This window comes from Ceratotherium simum, chromosome 10 (genome assembly GCF_057802395.1).
Source record: "Ceratotherium simum simum isolate JZ-2026a chromosome 10, ASM5780239v1, whole genome shotgun sequence".
NCBI classification, from domain to species: Eukaryota; Metazoa; Chordata; class Mammalia; order Perissodactyla; family Rhinocerotidae; genus Ceratotherium; species Ceratotherium simum.
This window is the reverse complement of record NC_141909.1, coordinates 71807479-71833264: the sequence shown is the minus strand read 5'-3', so window position 1 is coordinate 71833264 and position 25786 is coordinate 71807479. Positions and strand designations below refer to the sequence as shown.

Below are 25786 nucleotides of genomic sequence, written 5' to 3'. Positions count from 1 at the left end.
GTCATATAGTTGGAATCATGCAGTATGTAGCCTCTTCAGACTGTCTTCTTTCACTTAGCAATATAAGGTTCCTCCATGTCTTTTCATGGCTTGATAGCTCATTTCTTATCACCGAATAGTGCTCTATTGTATGGATGTGCTAGTTTATCCATTCACCTGTTGAAGGACATCTAGGTTGCTTCCAGGTTTTGGCAATTATGAATAAAGCTGCTGTAAACATTTGTGTGCAGGTTTTTGTGTGGACTTAAGTTTTCAACTCTTTGGGTTAATATCAAGGAACGCAATTGCTGGATTGTGTGGTAGGAGTATACTGAGTACTGTAAGAAACTGCAAACTGTCTTTCCAAAGTGGCTGTACTATTTTGCATTTCCACCAACAGTGAATGAGAGTTCCTCTTGCTTCACATCCTCACCAGCATTTGGTGTTGTCTGTGTTTTGGATTTTAGCCATTCTAATAGATGTGTAGTAATGTGTTATTGTTTGGTATATATTTTACGTCTTTTTTTTTCCTGACTAGGATCTTTGTTAAAGTAAACAGGGAAAAGGTGAAATTTCAAAAAACAGGCTTAGCTAATTTTTAGTATAGTGAACTAAAAGTCTCCTTGGAAAAGGAGCTTGGATAATTTGTTGAAGTGGGGTTTTTAAGTTAAACATACATTTGGCTTATTGGTGATTATATCTATTCCCTGTTACTTGAGAATATAATACAATGTTTTGTCTATGCAGCTACAGATAGTTTTCAGTGTGGTGTTTGCTTTATTTTATTAATACTGATACAGCTTATTTTCCCCAAAGCTTCTCTAAGTTAGAGATTATAGGATCAGTTAAAGCAATTTTTTAAAAAAGTAATAAGTTCCTTGAGTGACAAATTTGTGATACAGAAAATAGGAATGTTGAAAAACTGTCAGTTGGAATTGACAGAGCCACATATAGCTTTAGACGTTCTGAGCATTACTGTCTTGGAAAGTAGATGTGTTCAACAAGAGCAGAAGTATTATGTGTCGCTATTTACAACCCGTTTTTCTAATCATTGCTAATTCTTTCAGTCAATGTTTATGGAGTGACTATAGTATATCAGGCAATTATTCTAGTTGATAAGGGTGCAGTGATAAATAAGATCTCTCTCTCAAGGAGCTCACAGTCTAATAAGGGAAATAGGAACAGTATATGATAAACTCTGCAGGGAACATACAGGAGGGGAAGTCACTTAGTCTCACCTTTGAAACTACTCAAGTTTTCTGGAGGAGATAGTTTCAAAATGAAAGCCTGAATGAGGATGTTCCAGGTCAAGAGAAAAAAAGAGAGAGAGAAAGAAACAGTTTGTACAAAGGCCTAGAATGAGAGCGTTCTTGGAGGATATACAAGTAGGTGGGTATGGCTAAAAAGAGTATGAAAGAATGTCATCATAGAAATTAAGAAGGCAGGTTGTGAAAGACCTTGTTACTAAGGAGTTTTGTTATGGAGTTTAAACTTGTCCTTGAGAACAAGATCTTGAAAGGTTTTCAGCAGAGGAATGTTATGGTCAGATTTGGTACCTTGGTAGGTTTTCAGTAAATGTCTTTCCCTTTATTCTTACCCTCCGTGATTCCATAGTACTGTGTGTAACAATAATAGGACGTATCACATTCTACTTTGTATTCCACTTGTGAACCTTTCAAAAAATTTCCCCTACTATATTATGAACTCCTTGAGGTTAAAATTCTATCTTGACTTGCATTACCCAAAGTGACTTATGCATATTGTATGCTTAATATGGTTGTTGAATGGGGGACAGACATCCTTTGAGACATCCCTTTTTGGGAGAAATCAGCAAACTGAGAAACCAATTCAGACTGAACTCCCCATACATTCTACTTCCCATTATAGATGAAACTTTGTTTTTGAATACTTGGAGAGAGTAAAACTTCACAATCTGGAGCATATACATCCTCACTGAATTATTATACTGTTTCAGGAAAGGATATTACCAATAGTAAACCTAAAAGTTGTTGCACAGTGAAGGCTAAAAAGGATCAAGTAAATGATGTTACCAGCCCGTCTCTAAATTCTTGTCTTAGTGAAAGGTATGATGAAGTTATTATATTAAAATATTTAAATGAAACATTTTTCTACATATGATATTTGTTTTATAGAAATGCATCTAATTTTCATGCTGATATTTTGGCTGAGAGCCTTTCAGTGGATCTTCTATTTTTAAATAATCTCCTCTTAGGTTGAGTCCTTTAGTGCAGTAATTTTTACATTAGAAAAATTTACTTTGTTTTTCTTATAATGTTGAATTCATTGGTCTTTCTGTATGTTCTATGAAATTTTTGAGTAACAAAACTATTAATGATGAAAAGCAGTGCCCTTGAAATGTCAGTTTAAAATAAATCATGTACTTTGAATCATTGGAGAGAATATGATGCTATTATATATATTCACTTTACATAATTTTTAAATTCAAACTATACAGTTCCTAACATGAAATTTAGTTTATATATATTTATCTATATTTATTTGGATATTACTTTCAATGGGCATTTTAAACATAATTTAGTGGTTACTTAATTTTTCATGAGCTATTTACTTTTTAAAAAGTAATATAAGTATTACAAAGTAGTATAATTCTAATAATTGATAGAACTGAGAGTTCTTTTTTTCAATAAGATTGGTTTTGGGGTGGTTTTTTTTTTTTTGCCATTTGTTATCTTTTGAATAATCTGAGAGATTCGTTTTGTTTTGTTTTAGTCCTGTTCTACGATGTACACATGTCACACCACAAAGAGAAAAGTCGGGTATGACTAAAAAACAAGGCTTTTTATTTTTAAAATACTCTAAATTTTAATAAAAATAAAATTTAGTAATTTTTCCCTTGTTTTACCTCCAGTGGTATATGGAAGTTTATTTCATACACCGAAGCTTATGAAGGTAAATATTCTGCCTAGTTTATTTTTATTGTTTAGTAATTGAGAACTTGACAACAGTGTCATACCTTTGCCCTATAATTTATAGATATGTACTTACAGCCTCATATGGGCATTCAGTAAATGATAGATGAAAAAAATAAGTGAATGAAAAAAATATTCTTAATCATCAGTGCATTTTTATGAAATAAATGAACTATTTTCTTTATTTCCAGGGTCAGACACCAAAACGTATTTCTGAAAGTCTAGGAGCTGAGGTGGATCCTGATATGTCTTGGTCAAGTTCTTTAGCCACACCACCAACCCTTAGTTCTACTGTGCTCATAGGTAGTACTAGCAAATGTGTATTATATAAAAGGTAGATGATATTGATAAATTGTTGTCTCTAATGCTTCTATTAAAAAGAAAATATGAAAATATAATTAGTAATTAGATTAGATAATACTGTCTTTGATAAGTGTTTTAGTAGTTCAGAATAATATTCTATTTAGTGTAGATTGGGATAAATCATTAATACATTAAATGGTATTCTGTAGGAGTCAATTTATATGCAAACCAAGACTTTTTGTGTGTATTCTAGCAAAAATACATTCCATTTTGATTCCTTTTAAGCTGGGACTTGAACTTTCTTCTTTTGTTGCTCAGATGAAATAATATAGGTAAAAGCATGTTGAAAAGTAAGAAGTGTTTGGGGCCGGCCCAGATGTGTAGTGGTTAAGTTCGCGCACTCCACTTTGGCGGCCCGAGGTTCGCAGGTTTGTATCCCAGGCGCGGACCTATACACTGCTCATCAAGCCATGCCGTGGCAGGATCCTACATATAAAATAGAGGAATATTGGCATGGATGTTGGCTCAGGGCCAATCTTCCTCAAGCAAAAAGAGGAAGATTAGCAACAGCTGTTAGCTCTGGGCCTCTTCCTCACCAAAAAAAAAAAGTAAGACGTGTTTAACATAGGATTTGCCTTTAGATTGTATTATCTAAATGAATGCTAAAGTCTACAAGGTTTAGCTTTTAAGTCATGCCCTCACAGCTTCAACTGATTTTCCAAGTCTTTGTGGACAGTATTCCCTTAAAGTCAGTATCACCAAACCATAGTTTCTTATTACTTTATGAATGGTACTAAGGAAGTGAGTATAGTTTATTCACTACGTTGATTGATCTTTCAGTCAACATTTGGGTCAGTTCATTTTGTTTCACATGTGTCATTTGTTTCAAACGTGTCATTTAATCTACTAGTGTATGTGTCTTTGATGTCTAACCAAAAAATACATAAGTTTTTGTATTAACTTTAGTGTATGATTTATAAACAGTATAGGTAAATTGAATTTTCTTTTTTACAGTCAGAGATGAGGAAGCATCTGCAACTGTATTTCCTAATGATACTACTGCTGTAAGTGAATATGACAAATTGGTTATCCTGTTACAGTTGGTTATAATTTTACAATGCCTTGAAAAATTTTTTATCTTGCATTTTTAATTCTCTAATTCATGATTTATCCAAGCCTTTGAGAAAGTCTCTAAACCTGTTTCTATATGTGATTTTCTTTGACTTCCTATGAAATCTACTGTTTCTCTTTAAGAGTAACTTGAATATATATACATAGTAAGAGTTTTTATACTAGTGAGTTTAAAATACAACTTTTGCAGATTTTGAAAAGCTATTTTTCTAAGTATGATGAAAGTCTGAAGAAAAATGATAGATGTATCCCTTCTGGGCCAGACAATGAAAACAAAAATCAGAGAGAAGCTAAAAGTCATGGTAAGTCGTTCAGTTTAATTGAACTACTATTTTTTTTATTGATGTCTTAATAGTTTTAAACATTGTGAAATTTTGGTTGTACATTTTTGTTTGTCGATCACCATATACATGTCTCTCTTCACCCCTGTGCCCACCCCCTACCCCCATTGCCCCTGGTAACCACAATACAGTTTTCTCTGTCTATGTGTTGGTTTATAGTCCACATATGAGTGAGATCATATGGTGTTGGTCTTTCTCTTTCTGGCTTATTTCGCTTAGCATAATACCCTCCAGGTCCATCCACGTTGTTGCAAATGGGACGATTTTGTCTTTTTTTATGGCTGAGTAGTATTCCATTGTATATATATACCACATCTTCTTGGTCCAGTCATCAGTTGAGGGACACTTGGGTTGCTTCCACTTCTTGGCTATAATGAATAATGCTGCAATGAACATAGGGGTGCATAAGCTTCTTTGGATTGTTGATTTCAGGTTCCTTAGATAGATTCCCAGTAGTGGGATAGCTGGACAATAGGGTATTTCTATTTTTAATTCTTTGAGGAATTTCTATACCATTTTCCATAGAGGCTGCCCCAGTTTGCATTCCCACCAGCTGTGTATGAGGGTTCCTGTTTCTCCACGTCCTCTCCAATCTCCAACATTTGTTGGTTTTTGTCTTGGTGATTATAGCCATTCTTACGGGTGTGAGGTGATATCTTAATGTTGTTTTGATTTGTATTTCCCTGATGATTAGTGATGTTGAACATCTTTTCATGTGCCTATTGGCCATCTGTATATCTTCTTTGGAGAAGTGTCTGTTCATTTCCTCTGCCCATTTTTTGATCGAGTTGTTTGTTTTTTGTTGTTCAGTTGTGTGAGTTCTTTATATATTATGGAGATTAACCCCTTGTCAGATTTATGTTTTGCAAATATTTTCTCCCAGCTGGTGGGTTGTCTATTCATTTTGATCCTGGTTTTGTTTGTCTGGTAGAAGCTCTTTTATCTGATGAAGTCCCACTTGTTTATTTTTTCTTTAGTTTCCCTAGTCTGAGTAGGCATGGCATCCAAAAAGATTCCTTTAAAACCAATGTCAAATAGTGTATTGCCTATATTTTCTTTTATGAGTTTTATAGTTTCAGGTCTCACCTTCAGGCCTTTGATCCATTTTGAGTTAATTTTTGTGAATGGTGATAGCAGATGGTCCACTTTCATTCTTTAGCATGTGGCTGTCCAGTTTTCCCAACACCATTTATTGAAGAGATTTTCCTTTCTCCACTATATATTCTTAGCTCCTTTGTCGAAAATTAGCTGTCCGTGTATGTGTGGTTTTATTTCTGGGCTCTCAATTCTGTTCCATTGATCTATGTGTCTGTTTTTGTACCAGTACCATGCTGTTTTGATTACTATTGCTTTGTAGTATGTTTTGAAGTCAGGGATTGTGATGCCTCCAGCTTCGTTCTTTTTTCTTAGGATTGCTTTAGCTATTTGGGGTCTTTTGTTGCCCCATATGAATTTTAGTATTCTTTTTTCTATTTCCGTGAAGAATGTCATTGGGATTCTGATTGGGATTGCATTGAATCTGTAGGTTGCTTTAGGTGATATAGACATTTTAACTATGTTTTTTCTTCCAATCTATGTGCATGGGATGTCTTTTCCATTTCTTTATGTCATTATCGATTTCTTTCAATAATGTCTTGTAGTTTTTATTGTATAGGTCTTTCACCTCCTTGGTAAGATTTATTCCTAGATATTTTATTCTTTTTGATGCAATTGTAAATGGTATCATTTTTTTGAGCTCTCTTTGTGTTAGTTCATTATTAGCATACAGAAATGCAACTGATTTTTGTAGATTGATTTTGTACCCTGCGACTTTGCTGTCATTGTTGATTATTTCTAATAGTTTTCCAATGGATTCTCTAGGGTTTTCTATATATAAAATCATGTCGTCTGCAAATATTGAGAGTTTCACTTTTTCATTGTCTATTTGGATTCCTTCTATTCCTTTTTCTTGCCTAATTGCTCTGGCCAAAACCTCCAGTACTATGTTGAATAAGAGTGGTGAGAGTGGGCAGCCTTGTCTTGTTCCTGTTCTCAGAGAAATGGCTTTCAGCCTTTCCCTGTTGAGTATGATGTTGGCTATGGGTTTGTCATAAATAGCCTTTATTATGTTGAGGTACTTTCCTTCTATACCCATTTTGTTGAGAGTTTTTTTTTTTTTTTTTTTTTTTGTGAGGAGATCAGCCCTGAGCTAACATCCGCCAATCCTCCTCTTTTTTTGCTGAGGAAGACGGCCCTGGGCTAACATCTGTGCCTATCTTCCTCCACTTTATATGGGACGCCGCCACAGCATGGCTTACCAAGCAGTGCGTCGGTGCGCGCCCAGGATCCGAACCAGCGAACCCCGGGCCGCCGCAGCGGAGCACGCGCACTTAACCGCTTGCACCACCGGGCTGGCCCCTGAGAGTTTTTATCATAAATGGATGTTGGATCATGTCAAATGCCTTCTCTGCATCTATTGAGATGACCATGTGGTTTTTATTCTTGATTTTGTTGATATGGTGTATCACGTTGATTGATTTGCAGATGTTGAACCATCACAGCATCCCTGGTATAAATCCCACTTGGTCATGGTGTATGATCTTTTTAATGTGTTGCTGTATTCGGTTTGCCAGTATTTTGTTGATGATTTTTGCATCTATGTTCATCAGCGATATTGGCCTGTAATTTGTCTGTCCTTCGTATCAGAGTGGTGTATTTATTTTTGGTGTTTTCCTTCCTTTGATCTTTGATTTTGGTATTTAAGTGGTTGCTAACCTATTCCGGTAAAGATCTACTATTTTTCTGATTTAGTCTACCTATTTTTCTCCTTGCTCCAAGCTTTGTATTCCCTTTCTCTTCTTTTTTTCAGGCCTGAGGGCCTTCTTGAGCATTTCTTGTAGTGGGGGTCTCGTGACCACGAACTACCTTAGCTTTTGTTTATCTGGAAATGTTGTTATTTCTCCATCATATTTGAAGGATATTTTTGCTGGATAGAGTATTCTTGGCTGAAAGTTTTTGTCTTTCAGTATTTTGAATATATCATCTCTCCTAGCCTGTAAAGTTTCTGTTGAGAAATCCGCTGAGAGCCTGCTGGGAGTTCCTTTGTACGTTATTTTTTGTTTTTGTCTAGCTGCCCTTAATATTGTTTCTTTGTCATTGTCTTTAGCCAGCCTTACCGCTATATGCCATGGAGTGGGCCTTTGCCTGTGGACATATTTAGGCAACCTATTGGCTTCACTTACTGGTATTTCCTTGTCCTTCCCCAGATCTGGGAAGTTCTGCGCTATTATTTCCTTGAATAGGCTCTCTGTTCCTCTTTTCCTCTCTTCTCCCTCAGGAATATGTATAATTCTTATGTTACATTTCCTAATTGAGTTGGATATTTCTTGGAGACTTGCTTCATTTGTTTTTAGTCTTAGTTGTCTCTCCTCCTCCATCTGGAGCATATCTGTATTCCTATCCTCTATAACGCTAATTCTTTCCTCCATATTGTCAGCTCTGTTCTTTAAAGATTCCGGATTCTCCTTTATCTCCTCTATTGTGTTCTTCATCTCCATCAGTACTGATTGGTTTTTCTTTATGATTTCATTCTCTTTTGTAAAGAAACTAATCTCGTTGAATTATTTATCTGTGTTTTCTTGTATTTCGTTGAGCTTTTTTATGATAGCTATTTTGAATTCTCTGTCATTTAGGTTATGGATTTCTGTGCCTTCAGGGTTGATTTCTGGTTGCTTGTCATTTTCCTTGTGGTCTGGCGATTTAATGTACCTTTACATCGTGGTTCCTGTATTCACTTTGTTTTTCCTCATCCTGGAAATATCTGGTTGCAGTTTCCACCTCTCCCCGCTTTCTCTGGGGGCCCCAGCACGTCCACTCTCAGATGTGCACAGTGTGGGTCTTTCTGATCTTCCTTTTTGCTGTGTAAGAGTCCCTTGTCACTCTGTGTCTGTCCCTTTTGTTGTATCTTATCAGGGGAAGAGTTTGCAAGAAAGCTCAGTTTGCCATGATACTGACGTCACTCGTCTTGAACTGCTATTTTAACTGACATCATTAAAGTGTTGCTCCTCTTTCCTTAAAGAGAAAACACATTGCTTTTCCTTTCTTGATTACTGAAAGTATTGAGGGTAGAAACTAGATTTAGATGAAAATGTTTAAACATCAATGCTAAGACAATACTATTAAAGATGCTGTTGTGACACACAAACAAAACAAAACCTATTACTCAAAACTCACAGAGATGAAGAATAAGACTTACAATTAAAAAAAATATGAAGGCCATATTTTCTAATTAGCAAGTAAAGTTGGTTGCAGATATACCAAAAGTTATCTAATCAGGTCATTGGAATATTACATTTGTCTTGGTATATGTGTATGTCTGTATAAATGTGTTGGATTGGATAGCTGTGTGTGTGTATGTATATATATGTATAAAATCAAATTTTACTCTCAGTTGTAGGGCCCCAAAATTAATTTGGAACATCTGGTTTGATAGATCTTAGAATATTAAATTGTGTACATATAGTAAGATTGGGTGAGTTTTAATTGTGTAGAGCTGGTAAAAAAGATTATTACCAGCTTGGAGATTGGAGTATGAGTAAAAGGCTTTGGGTACATTGGAATCAGTCTTTACCAGAAGAACAGGGGAAAGGTGGCACACCCCTTCCGCCCTAAAAAATAGCTACCACTCAGAGTAACCCTTTAAATGCTAAATTATGTATTATTTAGTTTATACTGTGTCTCTGGAAAAGGTTGTGAGAATAGTATAAATTATATGGTTGTATTATAAAGTGTTACTAATATGCTTCTGTTTTAAATTTTAACAGGATTGGGGAAAATGTTAGGGAATTCATTTGGTAAAGTAAATAGCTGCAAAGACCATTTTGGAAAGTCGATGCCAAATGTCCTAGAAGATAAAGTGCATGAAGCAGTTGTAGATATTTCTGAAGAGGATAGTTTTTCATTGTGTGTTTCTAAATATAAAACAAGAATTCTACAAAAAAAAAAAACTGGCAAGACTAGGAAAAATATTTTCAATGAAATAGAAACTGATGAATGTGAAAAAGTTAAAAAACAAATGAAAGAAAATAAACATTCATTTGTATATGAAATGGAACCAAATGACAGTAATCCATTAGATTCAAGTGTAACAAATCAGAAGCCCTTTGGGAATGGAAGTGACAAAATCTCCAAGGAAGTTGTACTATCTTCAGCCTCTGAGTGGTCTCAGCCAGCCCTCTCAGGTCTAAATGGCACCCAGATGGAGAAAATACCCCTACTGCATATTTCTTCTTGTGACCAAAATAATTCAGAAAAAGGCCTCATAGGCACAGAGAAAGAATGTACCAACTTTATTACTCTAGAAAATTCTTTGCCACGTATTTCAAATATACCAAAAACAGAGAAGATATTAAATGAGGAAACAATGGTAAATAAGAGAGATGAAGAGCACTGTCTTGAATCTCTTGAGGATTCCATTCTTGTGATAAAGCAAGCAATACCTGAAACTTCTCTAATAGCTTCTCCACTTCAAGGTATCAAAAAGTCTATATTCAGGATAAGAGAAACACCTGAAGAGATGTTCAGTGCAGTTTTCTCAAATAATATGACTGATCCAACCTTTAAAGAAAAACCTGAAGCCTCTGAAAGTGGATTGGAAATGAATACTATTTGCTCACAGAAAGAAGACTCTTTATGCACAAGTTCAGTTGATAATAGAAGCTGGCCAGCCTCTGTGAAACGTACTTCTGTAGCTTTGAAGAATGCAGGTTTAATATCCACTTTGAAAAAAAAAACAAAGAAGTTTATTTATGCTATAAATGATGAAATATCTTACCAAGGACTAAAAATGCAGACAGACCAAGAATCAGGACCAACTAACTATTCAGCCCAATTTGAAGCAAACGCTTTTGAAACACCACTTACATTTACAGATGCTCATTCAGGTACCATGTGTGTGTGTGAGTGTGAATAGTGCATATAGTTTTATGGATAGTAATAAGTTCTCTTATTTGCATGTGTGAATCTCTTTCTTTAATCTTGTTTAAAAAAATCTTTTACTGCCTGCTTTCCTACTGTAGTTTTTTTGGTTTTTTTAAACCTGTATATCTTGTACAGGTCTTCCTCAACTTATGATGGAGGTAACGTCCCAATGAACCCATCATAAGTTGAAAATATTGTTAAGTCGAAAATGCATTTAATATACCTAACCTACCGAACATCGTAGCTTAGCCTAGCCTACCTTAAATGTGCTCAGAATACTTATGTTAGCCTACAGTTGGGCAGAATCATTTAACACAAAGTGTGGTGTTATAAAGTGTAGAGTATTTCATGTAATTTATTGAATACCATTCTGAAAGTGAAAAACAGAATGTATGGATACAGAATGGTTATTCACCCTCGTGATCGTGTGGCTGACTGGGAGCTGCAGCTCGCTGCCGCCCGCCCAGTATCATGAGAAAGTATCATGCTACGTATCACTAGCCTGGGAAAAGATCAAAATTCAAAACTTGAAGTACGGTTTCTACTGAATGCAAATAGCTTTCGCACCATTGTAAAGTCAAAAAAATCATTAAGTCAAACCATTGTAAGTTGGGGACTGTCTGTATTCAATATCAGGCAATGTCTACATATAATTGTTTAGGGCTTTGATTACCAATGTTCAAACTCATTGGATCAGTTTGCATAATATATATATAATCATCACTCTTTGAGACAGCATGTGATTCATAAGCATCAAAAGCTTGGCTACCTAATTCCTACTTTAATTTTTAGTGTGTATTACAAGTCCTTCGTCACTTAACGATGCGGATACATTCTGAGAAATGTGTTATTAGACAAGTTTGTCTGTGTGTGAATATCATAGAGTATACCTACACAAACCTAGATGGTATAGATTACTACACCTTAGGCTATATGGTACTAATCTTATGGGACCACTGTCATATATGGGGTCCATTGTTGACCCAAATGTTGTTATGTGGCACATGACTGTATATGCAAACTGGACAATTCTGTAAATATGTTGTGCTATTTACTATGTATTTCCTTAAAGCAAAAAATAGGAAAAAAAAGCAATTGCTAGCTAAGTTTATTGTAAGCCAATAAAATAGGCTTACATAAATAAAATAAAACAATATTTTAGGACTAGTGAATGTTGTTATTGTTGTTACATAGTTTTCTTAAATATTTAGAGATTGCTTAGAGTTATTACTATATCTCTGGGTGTCCAGAGTGTGCACCATGAAATTCATTTTTTATTTGAACAATGATTCATTTATAAGTAGCTAAACTGTGTGTTAAAAAGATGGTTTTATCTCCCTATGAGAAGATTTTAGTGGGTGGTAATATCTCAGTGAATAATAGATTTGGTGGAACTGGAGTACAGAGGAACTTTTTGAGATTTGGGTTGATTTCCAGAGAAAAATGTTTGATGCTGAATATATCAGAGTTAAAACCAATGCAACAGCTAATATGTAGTAGTAGTCACTTATTAAATAGAGATTAATAATTTTGACTTGTTAATAGGAAATCAGAGGGTTGATAAAATTAACTGAACACAGCAGTTTAACTCATTTGCCTTGATAGTTGAGATGAGGTCATCTTTCAGGCCTTTCATTTGTAGAACCTATTTTTGAAAGTTTATTTTTTGTTTTTCTTCAATATGAAAGATTGAATTGGGCCGGCCCTGTGGCTTAGTGGTTAAGTGTGTGCGCTCCGTTGCTGGCGCCCCGGGTTTGATTCCGGGCGCGCACCGACGCACCGCTTCTCTGGCCACACTGAGGCCACGTCCCACATACAACTAGAAGGATGTGCAACTATGACATACAACTATCTACTGGGGCTTTGGGGGAAAAAATAAATAAAGAAAATTATTTAAAAAAAAAAAAATTGAATTAACTAAAAGAAATGGTTACTTTTCTTATTCCTTCCCTTTGCCTTACTTTTCTATCTCCTGTTACACCAATATTAGCAATGAATTTTTTCCAATTTTATTTTCTAATAAAATTACTCTGAATTTTACTTATGGTAGCTAGCTGTTTTCTTGAATTACATACTAATTCTGATTAAGTTGATACATATTACAAAAAAAATACTAGGTCCTATTTAGTTGGAAAATGTAACAACTTCAAAATAGAGAATATTTAGAATTCTTTCTATTTTAAGCCTGACATTCATTTCTTACGTTTCATGAAATTCTTGTTTTAGGTACTACCTTTATAATGTAGTGGAAAATATTTAGTGAATTGATTGTTAGTACTTTAATTTTATTTTGTCACTTTATGTCTTTACACTTAGGTTTACTGCATTCTTCTGTCAAAAAAAACTGTTTACAGAATGATTCTGAAGAACCAACTTTGTCTTTAACCAGCTCTTCTGGGACAGTTCTGAGAAAATGTTCCAATAAGGAAAACATTTCTTCCAGTAATAAAATAATATCTCAGGATCTTGATTATAAAGAAACAAAAATTAATAAAGAAAAACTGCAGTCACTTATAACCTCAGAAACTGATTATCTGTCATGCTTGCAAGAAAAACATTGTGAAGATGATTCAAAAAGCCAGAGAGTTTCAGATATAAAAGAAAAGGTCTTGCCTGCAGTCTGTCACCCTGCAATGCCACATTCAGAAGTGGAATATAGTGGTATTCACTTTCAATCCCGGGAAAGCCTTTTATATGACCATGATAATACTAGCATTTTACCTCCTAGCTCCAAGGATCCTCCGTCAAACCCAGTTGTGATTTCTAGAGGAAAAGTATCATATAAAATGTCAGAGAAACTAAAATGTAAGAATTGTGAAATTGGTTTTGAATTCACCAAAAATATTCCCTTGGAAAGGAATCAAGAAATATGTGTTTTAAATGAGAATTCTAAAAAAGCTGAGCTGTTGTCACCTGAAAAATACATAACAGTAGCATCACCTTCTGTGAAGGTACAATTCAACCAAAATACAAAAGTTACAATAATAAAAAAAAACCAAGAACAAACTACTTTAATTTCAGAAATAACTGTCAATCCAAATTCTGAAGAACTTTTCCCAGACAATGAGAATAATTTTGTTTTTCAAATACCTAAAGAAGGGAATATTCCTGTTTTAGAAAATATCAAGGAACTTCATGAGGCAGACCTCAGTTGTGTAAGAGAACCTATTCTCAAGAACTCTGCCATGGTAGTATATACAAACATAGATGACAAACAGGCAGCCGAAGTATCAATCACAAAAGATTTGGCTTCATTAAATACAGTCCATGATCTAACAGAGACAAACAGAAATAGTATAAAGCAGCAACTAAAAATGACTCTAGGTCAAGATTCAAAGTCAGACATCTTAGATATAGATATGAAATCAAACAGAAATAATGATTACATAGACAAATGGGCAGGACTCTCAGATCCAATTTCAAATCACAGTTTTGGACATGGCTTCAGAACAGCTTCTAATAAAGAGATAAAACTCTCTGAACACAACATTAAGAAAAGTAAAATGCTCTTTAAAGATATTGAAGAATATTATTCTACTAGCTTAGCTTGTGTTGAAATTAAGAAACTAAGCAAACCTCATGCACTTGGTTCACAGTCAATTGACATTGTATCTGGATATGAGCAGAATAGTACATTTGTTTCTGATAGTGAAAATAGTCACACAACTCCGATTTTATATTTAAAGCGAGATTTTAATTCAAACCATAATTTAACACCAAGCCAAAAGGCAGAAATTACAGAACTTTCTACTATGTTGGAAGAATCAGGAAGTCAGTTTGAATTTACACAGTTCAGAAAACCAAGCCACGTAATAGGGAATAATCCATTTGAAATGCCTGATAACCAGATGACTGTCTTGAATACCATGTCTGAGGAATGGAAAGATGTTGATCATCCCATAATTAATACCCCATCTATTAGTCGAGTAGATAGCAGCAAGAAACTTGAAGATATAGTTAGAGGTAAGCAAAAGTTTGCTTGCTTGTTGAAAACCAACTATAAGAAAAGTGCTTCTCGTTATTTAACAGATAAAAATGAAGTGGAGTTTAGAGGCTTTTATTCTGCTCGTGGCACAAAACTGAATGTTTCTAGTGAAGCACTGCAAAAAGCTATGAAACTGTTCAGTGACATTGAGAATATTAGTGAGGAAACTGCAGAAGTTGATCCAAGAAGTTTCTCTTTAAGTAAATGTAATGACTCTGTTGTTTCAATGTTTAAGATAGAAAATTATAACAATGATAAAAATGTAAATGAGAAAAATAATAAATGCCAACCAACGCTACAAAATAATATTGAAAGGAGCACTGGTGTTTTTGTTGAAGAAAATACTGAAGATTACAAAAGAAATCCAGAAAATGAAGATAACAAATGTACTGATACCAGTAGAAATATTTGTAACTTAGGAGAATCTGATGGCGATGAGTCAAGTAGAAATGATACAGTTTATATTCATAAAGATGAAAATGGCTTGCCATGTATTGATCAGCATGACATACATCTAAAATTATCTAGCCAGTTTATGAAGGAGGGAAGCACTAAAATTAAAGAAGGTTTGTCAGATTTAACTTGTTTGGAAGCTGTGAAAGCTGAAGAAACATTTCATGTTAATATGTCAAAAAAAGAACAGTTACCTGCTAATAACATAGGGCAAAATATAAAAGATTTTGATGTTTTTGATTTATCCTTTCAGACTGCAAGTGGGAAAAATATCACAGTCTCCAAAGAGTCATTAAATAAAGTTGTAAATTTGTTTGATCAAAAATGTACAGAAGAATTGAATAACTTTTCAGACTCCTTGAATTCTGAATTACCTTCTGGTGTAAATATCAACAAAATAGACATTTCAAGTCATGAAGAAACAGATAAGGTTAAAGACAAAATATTGAAAGAAAGTGACCCAGTTGGTCTTGAAAATCAATTACTGACTCTCCAGCAAAGACCAGTATGTGAAGTCAAAAAGATAAAAGAACTTACTATGTTGGATTTTCATACAGCCAGTGGGAAAAAAGTAAAAATTGTAAAGGAATCTTTGGACAAAGTGAAAAATCTTTTTGATGAACAAAAACAAGATGATAATAATGAAATCACTAATTTTAGCCATCGAGGGGCAAAGCTGCTAAAGGACAGAGAAGAATGTAAAGAAGGGCTTGAATTAGCATGTGAGACAGTTGAAATAGCAACTGCCCCAAAGTATGAAGAAATGCAGAATTCTCTAGAGGAGGAAAAACTTGTTTCTAACGAGATTGCCTTGCCACTCAGGCTAAGTGATGATTTATACAGACAAACTGAAAATCTCAAAATATCACATAGTATCTCTCTGGAAGTTAAAGTACATGAAAATATAGATAAAGAAACAGCAAAACGTCCTGCAACTTGTTATACAGATAAATCCATTTGTTCAGCCATTGAAAATTCGGCTATAGCATTTTACACAGGACATGGTAGAAAAATTTCCGTTAGTCAGGCTTCACTATTTGAAGCAAAAAAATGGCTTAGAGAAGAAGAATTGGATGATCAATCAGAAAAAATAAATGCTGCCAAGGAAGAACATCCTCAGGATTATGTAGGCAATCCTTCATGTAGAAGTAGTTCAAACAGTATCATAACTGAAAACTGCAAAAATCATCTCTCTGAAAAAGAAGAAGAAGCTTATTTAAGTAACAGAAGCATGTCTAACAGCTGTTCATACCATTCTGATTTTTGTCACTCTAATGAGATATGTAATAAAGCAGAATATCTCTCAAAAAATAAAATCGATAATTCTGATATTGAGCCAGTAGTGAAGAATGTCAAAGACACAAAAAACACTAGTTTTTCTGAAGTAATATCCACTATAAGAGAAGCAAACTCATATCCACAAACTGTAAATGAAGATATTTGTGTTCAGAAACTTGTGCCTAACTCTTCACCAGGCAAAAATAAAAATACAGCCATTAAAGTGGCCATATCCGATTCAAATAATTTCAAGATAGGGCCACCTGCGTTCAGTACACCAAGTGGTAAAATAGTCTTTGCTTCACATGAAACGAAAGTGAGAGAGCGATTTACAGACAACTGCAGTAAGGTAATTAAGCAAAACACTGAGAGTGAATCGGGCATTTGCCAAACGAAAATTGTGGCAAGTTATCGTAAGGCATTGGATGATTCAGAGGACATTGTTTTTTCTAACTCTCCAGATAGTGAAGAACATAGTATGCATTCACATAAAGTTTTTGCTGACGTCCAAAGTGAACAAATTTTACAACATAACCAAAGTGTATCTGGATTGAAGAAAGTTTCTGAAATATCACCGTGTCAGATTAATTTGGAAACTTCTGGTATATGTAAATTTAATATGAGGAAGCTTCCCAAGTCCATCCCTTCTACGAATGCTTGTGGGATTTTTAGCACTGCAAGTGGGAAATCTGTACAAGTATCAGATGCTGCATTACAAAAGGCAAGACAGATATTTTCTAAGATAGAAGATAGTGACAATCAATTCTTTTCCAAAGTATCATTTAAAAATAAAGAACATTCAGACAAGTTCACAAGAGAAGAAAGTACTATGATATGTACCTCCCAAAATTTACTGTCATCTGCTTTCTCTGGATTTAGTACAGCAAGTGGAAAACAGGTTACAGTTTCTGAAAGTGCCTTATGCAAAGCTAAGGAAATGTTAGAGGAAACTGATACAATCAGAACTGAATGTAATCTTCAGCGTTCACCTACATCTAAACAAGATGTATCAAAAATACTTCCTCTCTCTTGTATTGCTAAGAGAACCCCAGAACACACTGTGAACTCCAAAATGGAAAAAGCCTACAGTAAAGAATTTAAATTATCAAGTAACTATAACATTGTTGAAAGTGGTTCTTCAGAAAAGAATCACTCCATTCAAGTTTCTCCATGTCTCCCTCAGTTTAAGCAAGACAAACAGTTGGTATTAGGAACCAAAGCATCACTTGTTGAGAACATTAATCTTTTGGGAAAAGAACAAGCTTTACCTAAAAATATAAAAATGGAAATTGGGAAAACTGGAACTTTCCCTAATCTTCCTGTGAAAACAAATACAGAAATTTGTTCTACTTATTCCAAACATCCAGAAAGCTGTTTTGAAACAGAAGCAGTAGAAATTGCCAAAGCTTTTATGGAAGATGGTGAGCTGACAGATTCTGAACTGCTAAGTCATACCAAATACTCTCTTTTTACATGCCAGAACAATGAGGAAATGGTTTTGTTAAATTCAAGAATTGGAAAAAGAAGAGGAGATGCACTTGTCTCAGTTGGTAAGTGTCTATTTTAACTTTTGGTCTGCCAATCACTTTTTAAATTGTTAAGTCCTTAATCCTGGTGTGCTAGTTTGTAGCAATTAGGGTATTATAAACTATTTTTTCAGACTTTTATGTGTAGTTTGGGGGAATGTGATTTCATTCTTGATATCTCTGAGTCTGTATACCAAGAAGTTAGGTTTTGTGGTTTTCTTAATGTATTTTTACAGATTATTAATATAATTATAATTGAGACATTACTGTTAAAAGTTTACATATACCAGTAAACTGTTTTCCTATGTAAATATATATATACACATACATATATATGTAAATACATACAAACACACACATAGCAGAGGTTTAGACTCTGGCTGTTATATACTTAAAAAGTTGGTTTCCTTGGGGCCAGCCCAGTGGCATAGTGGTTAAATTCACACGCTGTGCTTCAGTGGCCCGGGGTTTCGCAGGTTTGGATCCTGGACGTGGACCTACACACTGCTTATCAAGCTATGCTGTGACCGGCATCCCACATATAAAGTAGAGGAAGATGGGCACGGATGTTAGCCCAGGGGCAATCTTCCTCAGCAAAACAAAAAAGGAGGATTGGCAACAGATGTTAGCTCAGGGCTAATCTTCCTCACCAAAAAAAAAAAAAAAAAAAAAAAACCAGTTTCCAGTTATGGGTCTTGGCTTGCTTCCTTTTTTTTCATCTAGGAAGTGTTCTAAAATCACTTATCCTTAGCAAACATATTCTTGTCTTAATGCCATTTGGACTATATTCTAATTTCTCTTTTAAATACGTATCTAACAGCTTAGTTCAACTATTAGGTTAATTGGACATGTGATTTTTGTTTCTGTTAGTATCTCTGACTAGGAATACATCCTAAATAATCTATTGATTAGTTACAATTAAAGTAAATGCCAAACTAACTCTCCAGCTTTTAAGTGAATGATCTTAAATTAACTAGCTCCTTTTTAAAAAACTACAGACTCACAGAATAGCTGAGTTATCACAAGTCTTCTTGTCCTGTCCCAAGATTATGTTATGGGCAAAGTAGTAAGTTTATAATACTTGCCTTAAACTGTTGCAGTTCTCTAGTGCAAAATTCTGAAGTGGAGATGCTTAAAGATATTCATAATTCTTTTATGGAAAATAATGGCTTTATTTTTAGGAACCCATTTTGTTCATGTGTATACTGAAGTGGGTTGGCCTTCTGCTTAGGAGAAAAACCGGCTCAGACTTCTAGTAAATGTTTTTAACAGCATCACTATTGAATTTCCCTCACTTCTGTTATGTATAAATATTATAGCTTAATCAGCTTCTGGTTACTTGAATAGTGTAGGTCCTTGTTAAACAATTAAATCACTTCATGGTCTATCACTTGATAAAGCCTTGCATGGACGTTTTTACTTATTAATTCCTACAAATTCATTCCATTTAATAAAGCATCAGAAAGCTGTTATCATATATTATCTCAGTATGACATGGAAACGTATAACTTGAATTATGGTTTAATTTTACTCTCAGCCTTTGTAGAATTTTTAAATAAGAAATATTACTTTTACCAATATTTTAATGTAATTTTGGTAATTTAAAAAATATTTTCTCCTACTCAGTGACTCTAAGTCAAGGACCTATATAATAAATTTCTTCTTGAGTTTAATGCAAAAAAAAAAAAAGTTTATTTGAAGGAATTTTTCCGTATTGCTAGTAAACCTAGAGTTACATTCAGTGCCATTTTATTAAAAATTAGCTTATCTGTGGCATTTGGTAACATCTGTTTATCCCTAGACTCTATTAAATATTGGTATTTTAAATAGTCAAAAATAATTGAAATTAAACTGATATTGAAAAATGAATTTTCTCTTTCAAAATAGAATAGTCACTGTTTAAGTTATAATTATTATGTATTTTTGTGTAACATTGTAAGAGTCAGTACTTTAGTTTTAAAAAATTGACTGTAGGCTTTTGAAAAATAAAATTGATATTATTTGCTTAAAAACATGTATGGAAATTTCTTTTTAGGAGAACCTCCAATTAAAAGAAACTTATTAAATGAATTTGACAGGATAATGGAAAACCAAGAAAAATCCTTAAAGGCTTCAAAAAGCACTCCAGATGGTAAAATTTGCTTTTTATCCATATCTTTTCCCCCTCTATAGGTACTATACATAATATTCTTGAAGTTATTTTTCTCATTTCTTTTGGGTATATAGATAATTGGACAAGACTTTACAGTGTGGTTTGTTAAACTTATATCTTGCCTTGTTTGTTATGTGAGCTTTTTCTTCATAATACCAGTATGATGCAGAGGTTCTCCATAATTGGGAAGTGTGAAATGATTGTAAAATATTGACTTTTTAATTAAAAAACTATAGGAATTTAGTAAGAACTTAGAATAATAATTTAAAGCTTAGGTTTTGGAATCCAGTCAAGCTTTTCACCCTTGCCATTCCACCAAAATCAGTCTTTCCTAACTCACGTAGTGCTCTCCGTGTTGGAAAATCCAGCAGGTATTCCTGTGTCCTCATTTGACTCCATCTTTCAGCTCCATTTGACGTAGTTAATCACTCTTCTGAGACCACCACGTTCTGTTGGTTCTTCTCTTACATGGCCACTCCTTCTCAGTCGTCTTTCCTGGTTCTTCCTTATTCTTTCCTTACTTTAAACATAGGAGTGTCCCAGGGCTCTGTCCTTAGTTCTCTTCTCTGCCTGAACTACAGGGGCTACCAAAACTTGTTCTGCAGTCTTAGCCTGTCCCGGGACTCCAGACTTATGTATTCATTTGCCGACTTGATACTTTTCTTCTTGTATTGCTAATATACATCTCAAAGTTGATATGGCCAGTGCTGAACTCCTGATTCCATCCCTTCCCCAAACCTGCCCTTTATATTGTCTTTCCTTTCTCACTGCCATTTTGCCAGCCCATTACGTCAAATCCTTTATGTCATCTTTTACTGTTTTGTTTCCTCATACTCCATACCCAACCCATCAACAAGTCCTGTAGGCTCTACCTTTAAAATATAACAAGAATCTGATCATTTCTTCTCATCTCTGCCTCTGCCACCTTCATCCAAGCCACTGTCATAACTTCTAACTGATCTCCCTGTTTTTGCCTTTGCCTCTCCTCCAGGCTATTCTCAACACAGCAACCAGAATCATCCTTCTAACACAAAGATCAGATCATATCTCTTGACTGCTTAAAACTGTCCCTGGCTTCCTATCTCATTTAGACTGAAATCTGAAGTTCTTACTATGGAATGCTTGAAAATAAATAAAACATATGTTACTATTGCTCACTATATGTTTGGTTCGTGGTTTTGGAAAGGAAAATTTCAGATAGTGAGGGATAAATGTATTAAACTATAGAGGCTTAGTTCTGAAACACATGGGATAAATCCCACAAGAAGCAGGAACACTTTGGAATTTTCTAACTCATCTCATTTAATGATAGAGATTTTAAAGTTATCTTAAACACAGAATAGTTTGTCCAGAAAACTGCATTTATTTCTGTTCTTTTCTTTCCCCTGACTTAATGGTTCTCAAACCCTAGTATGCACAGGAATTCTGAACAGAGTTGAAAACTAAAACCAATCGTGGGTACTATTCTTTATGAGAAGTATAAATAATTTCTAGGATAATTTTTACCATACTGAATTATTACTTGATAAATTGTCTTTAGAACGTGTGTAATATGTGACTTCTCTCCAGGTATTGAAAGAATGGTGTTAGATTGTATATATGTAGACAAATCTTGTCCTTCTAAAACAATTGGTTTTGACATAGTCCTAGGGAGAAGTAAATGGAAGAACGTGTGTAATTCTAACAGCACTGCTATTGCATAAAATATTATCATAACTTCTTCCTTTTTGGAATTATTTTGAGCCAGTAGATACTCAGTATTTATTTAATCATCATATCTTATTTTTATTTATTAAAATGATTTTTTTACTGTGATCGTCCTCCGCCATTTGCCAATGAATGATTCTTTTCCTTCTAATTTTTTATTATGAACATTCACACACAGAAAAGTTGAGAATAATATAATGAATAGCCATATAGCTGCCACCTGTGTTCAGCAGTTATTAATTTGCTATATTTGTTTTATCTAATTACATATAATATGTGGATATATATACTAATATGTCTGTGGGTATATATGTATCTATATATTTTTTATCCGAAACATTTTAGTGTTAGTTTCAAACGTAAGGACATTTTATAGTGGTATAGCCACAGAGCCATTATCACCAAAGAAAATTGCCTGATGTCTGTAGAGTGTAGAATCTAATCTACAGTAATCTTCTTACTTTTTTATTTTTATTTTTTATGACATTAGCACTTTAAGTTGTTAAGCACAAGCCAGTTGTTTTATAGACTGTCCCACATTCAAATTTGTTTGTTTCCTGTTGGTATCGTTTAACTTGTTGCTCTATTCCCTATTTGGATCAAAGACTTAATTAGGATTGGGTTGTGTATTTTTGGCAAGAGTGCCTCAAAGAAGAGCTGTATACATGTATTGCGTCATACTGGGAGCACATTATATCAAATGATTTGATCACTTGGTTAAGATGCTACTACATCACTTCATTGAAAAGTGATTAGCAAGTGATTAGCAATTAGCAGTTATTCTGTGGGGTGATCCTTTGGTACTGTGAGAATATCCAGTTTACCAAACAATCTTTCACTCACAATTTTAACATCCATTGATAATATTTACCTGAATCAATTATTTAATTGGAGGTTGAAAAATAGTGATTTTCAAATTCTGTTGTTCTTTATACATTTATTAGCTGAGATTCTTCAGGAAGGAAGAGCTTTCCTTTAACAACTGAGGATTAACTATAATTTTTCCTAAAAAGTTAGGGTAAATCCTTAGTTCTTTCCTTTTAATTACCAATTTTTCAGAGTGAGAAGTAGGTGGTGTAATAATCACTGCTAATGGTAGCAAATGAATTTTTTTCTTTCTCTGATGAGTAAAACTGACTTCTTAGATTCTATTTATAATGTGTGTATAAAGTTTAAAAGTAAAATACATTATAAATAATGTGTTTATTTACAAAAAGAAAACATTCTTTTTGATTGATTTCAAATCATCCCAAATTTGAAAGTAGAAACCTCTTCAAAATATTTCCCAAGGTTTTTTTTTTTTTTTTAACATGCCTTGATTAACCTTTGAGCACTTTCTTGCTTTTTATTATCACAAAAAGATTTCCTAAGATGTCTTTGTAATTCCCTGCCCCAGTCCTAGAATCACCATTTCTCCAAAGATCCTTTCAGTGGTAAATCGTTTTTAAAAAACAGGATTTGGGTGCTAGCTATACTCACTGATGCTGGTGTTATTGTTTTTTTAATGCTGAAATTCTTGGTTCCTAATAACAGTAACATATTTACTTATTTGAGTGGTGATTCTCAAACTTTTTGGTCTCAAGACTTCTTTATACTTTTAAAAATTATTGATGATCCCAAAGAGCATTTGTTTGTGTGGATTACATTTATTTGTATTTACCATATTTGAAATTAAAACTGATAAATTTTAATATTTCTTAACATTGTGCATTGGTCATTTTGAAAATATTCACTGAGTTATGCAACTCTTCCAAGCGTTGACACATTTTATTATACAGTATTAAACAATCACTTTTGTTAATTTCACCACTGATTTAATCTGAAAAGTTTATGTATGGGAAGTTTCAGATACAAGCCTTACAAAATTCTAATTTTTGTTTAAAGCCTTGAATTTTACCACTGGCAACAAATACCGTCACTTGTTTTCCTTGTATTGACAAGCTCATTTCATTCATTTTTGAGAAAATATCTGCCAAATACCCAAGTCTGAGTAACTGTAATCTGTTGGTTATTGTTTCAGGTAAAAATGGAATTTTGTGAAATTTCATTGCACTAAAGTATACAGCAAGATACACTAGCAGTGCAAATGTCAACACAGTGAAAAAGACATATATAACATATTATGATGATGATGATAGTTTTGACAACTTGGATCCCCTAAAAGGGTCATGGGTACCCCACCCGCAGGGCTCCATGGATCACCTTTTAAGAATCACTGTTTATAGTGTATACATAATAGTTTCAAATTTACAATACCACTGTTACTACTAGCGATGAAAATACTAGGAGAAGTTTAAGAATCCTTTGCAGTTTTCATCCCAAGAATATATTTAATTAAGAATGTATAGTCAAAGTGTTGTGTTCAAATGTCACTCAAAATAATTCTTTCGTGTGTGGTTACCAATTTGATAATTAGGTTAGATTCATCTGTTTTCAGTTGTAGGAGTTACTTTTCCGTTTTAATTTTATATTTGAATAAGTAAAACATTTACATAGTTCATTTGTCAAAACTATAGGAAGGTTTACCTGGAGAAGTCTTGTTTGCATGCCTGTCCCCTCCATACTGTTCACCACCTTCCCACTCACTTCTTGCTCATTATGTAGGTAACCACATTTAATGGTTTTTGGTTTATCCTTTTAGAGTTTCTTTTTGTAAAAATAAGTAAATATGTGTATATATATTCTCATTACCCTTCTTTCTTACTCAAAACGTATCATTATATACACTGTTTTGTACCTTCTTTATTTGTTGTTATTGTTTACTTTAGAATTTATCTGGAGATCACTTCTTAATGAGTAGAGAGAGATCTTCCTCGTTCTTTTTTATGGTTGCATAGTACTTGACCATGTGGCTATATCAACGTATTCTGGTTTATTCAACCAATACCAGACTAATGGACTAGTTGAAGGTTTAAGAAGTACAAGTTACATACTGAGAATGAATAATATCTAAAGTTTAGCTTTTAACCTTCATAAGACTGAATTTTAAATTTGATATTTGCAGTGGCAACTAACACCTTCGAGTTATGATTAACATCAGTTGACTAAATTTATACTGATTTCTTTTGTATGTTTGCACTGTGAGTTATTTGGTATATAGTTACTATCGATTTATAAATCAAGTATTTCTTTTGAAAGTTATTTACTGAGCTTCCATTATATGCATTGAAAATTTTAAAGTCTATAATTGTCTCAAATTTTTTTGTGTAAATATTTACAATAATATGTAAGAGACCTAGGAAATAAAATCTCCCATTAGATTTTCATTAATACATAATGTACAATACATTTTTATTAATGCATAATGTAAAATAATATTTTTCTAGGCACAATAAAAGATAGAAGGTTGTTTATGCATCACATTTCTTTGGAGCCAATAACCTGTGGACCCTTTTGGTAAGACATGTTTAAATTTTTTAAAATTATACTAATATAGTGTAGCAAAAGCATGGGTTTTTAAAAATAAATATTTCTAAAAATAATGGCACTAATATGCAGTAAAGGAGTTAACGCTTCCGTTTTCAAAAGCCTGCATCAGGATTAAATAATTCTGTACTTTGGTAGTACTTTATAGAGCTGTTCATTTTGTCTTCTTTTTCAGTTTCATAACAACTTTGTAAAGTAGACAGATTTCATTCCCGTTTTATGGATGAGGTACTGAAGTTGAGAAAGATTAAGGAAATTATTCAAAATCAGTTAACAAAAAGATTGTATATATTGCAAATATTCTTTTCTCTCTCCTCCCTCTCAAAACCTTCCTGAAATTACTAAGGGAATTTTTTTAATGTATAAATCCACAAGGACAATGATCAGAAGAAATAACAAAATTTTGGAAGCCAAAAAGCTTGAAAATGACTTAGAAAGCTAAAAACCTGAGCAAGCAGAGAAGACTATTCAGTTTCCCCTAAAGAACCTGAGAAAAACTCAAATTAGCAGCAACATGTACTTCTGAAGGTGAGCCCCTGTGGCTTAGTGGTTAAGTTCAGCACCCTCTGCTTCAGTGGCTCAGGTTCGGTTCCCAG

The 25786-nt window shown here is 33.8% G+C and overlaps 1 protein-coding gene across 11 annotated transcripts in view; it reads left to right on the top strand.

The window, feature by feature from the left end:
• BRCA2 (BRCA2 DNA repair associated) overlaps window positions 1–25786 on the top strand; it is a 72442-nt gene that overhangs the window by 7068 nt on the left and 39588 nt on the right. For all 11 annotated transcript variants that reach the window (XM_087436222.1, XM_087436223.1, XM_087436218.1 and 8 more), the window contains exons 4-13: window positions 1955–2063; window positions 2731–2777; window positions 2870–2910; window positions 3122–3233; window positions 4248–4297; window positions 4555–4666; window positions 9508–10626; window positions 12980–17929; window positions 19941–20036; window positions 25091–25160. In XM_087436222.1, the coding sequence (XP_087292348.1) occupies window positions 1955–2063; window positions 2731–2777; window positions 2870–2910; window positions 3122–3233; window positions 4248–4297; window positions 4555–4666; window positions 9508–10626; window positions 12980–17929; window positions 19941–20036; window positions 25091–25160 (6706 nt within the window). The remainder of the gene's footprint in view (window positions 1–1954; window positions 2064–2730; window positions 2778–2869; window positions 2911–3121; window positions 3234–4247; window positions 4298–4554; window positions 4667–9507; window positions 10627–12979; window positions 17930–19940; window positions 20037–25090; window positions 25161–25786) is intronic.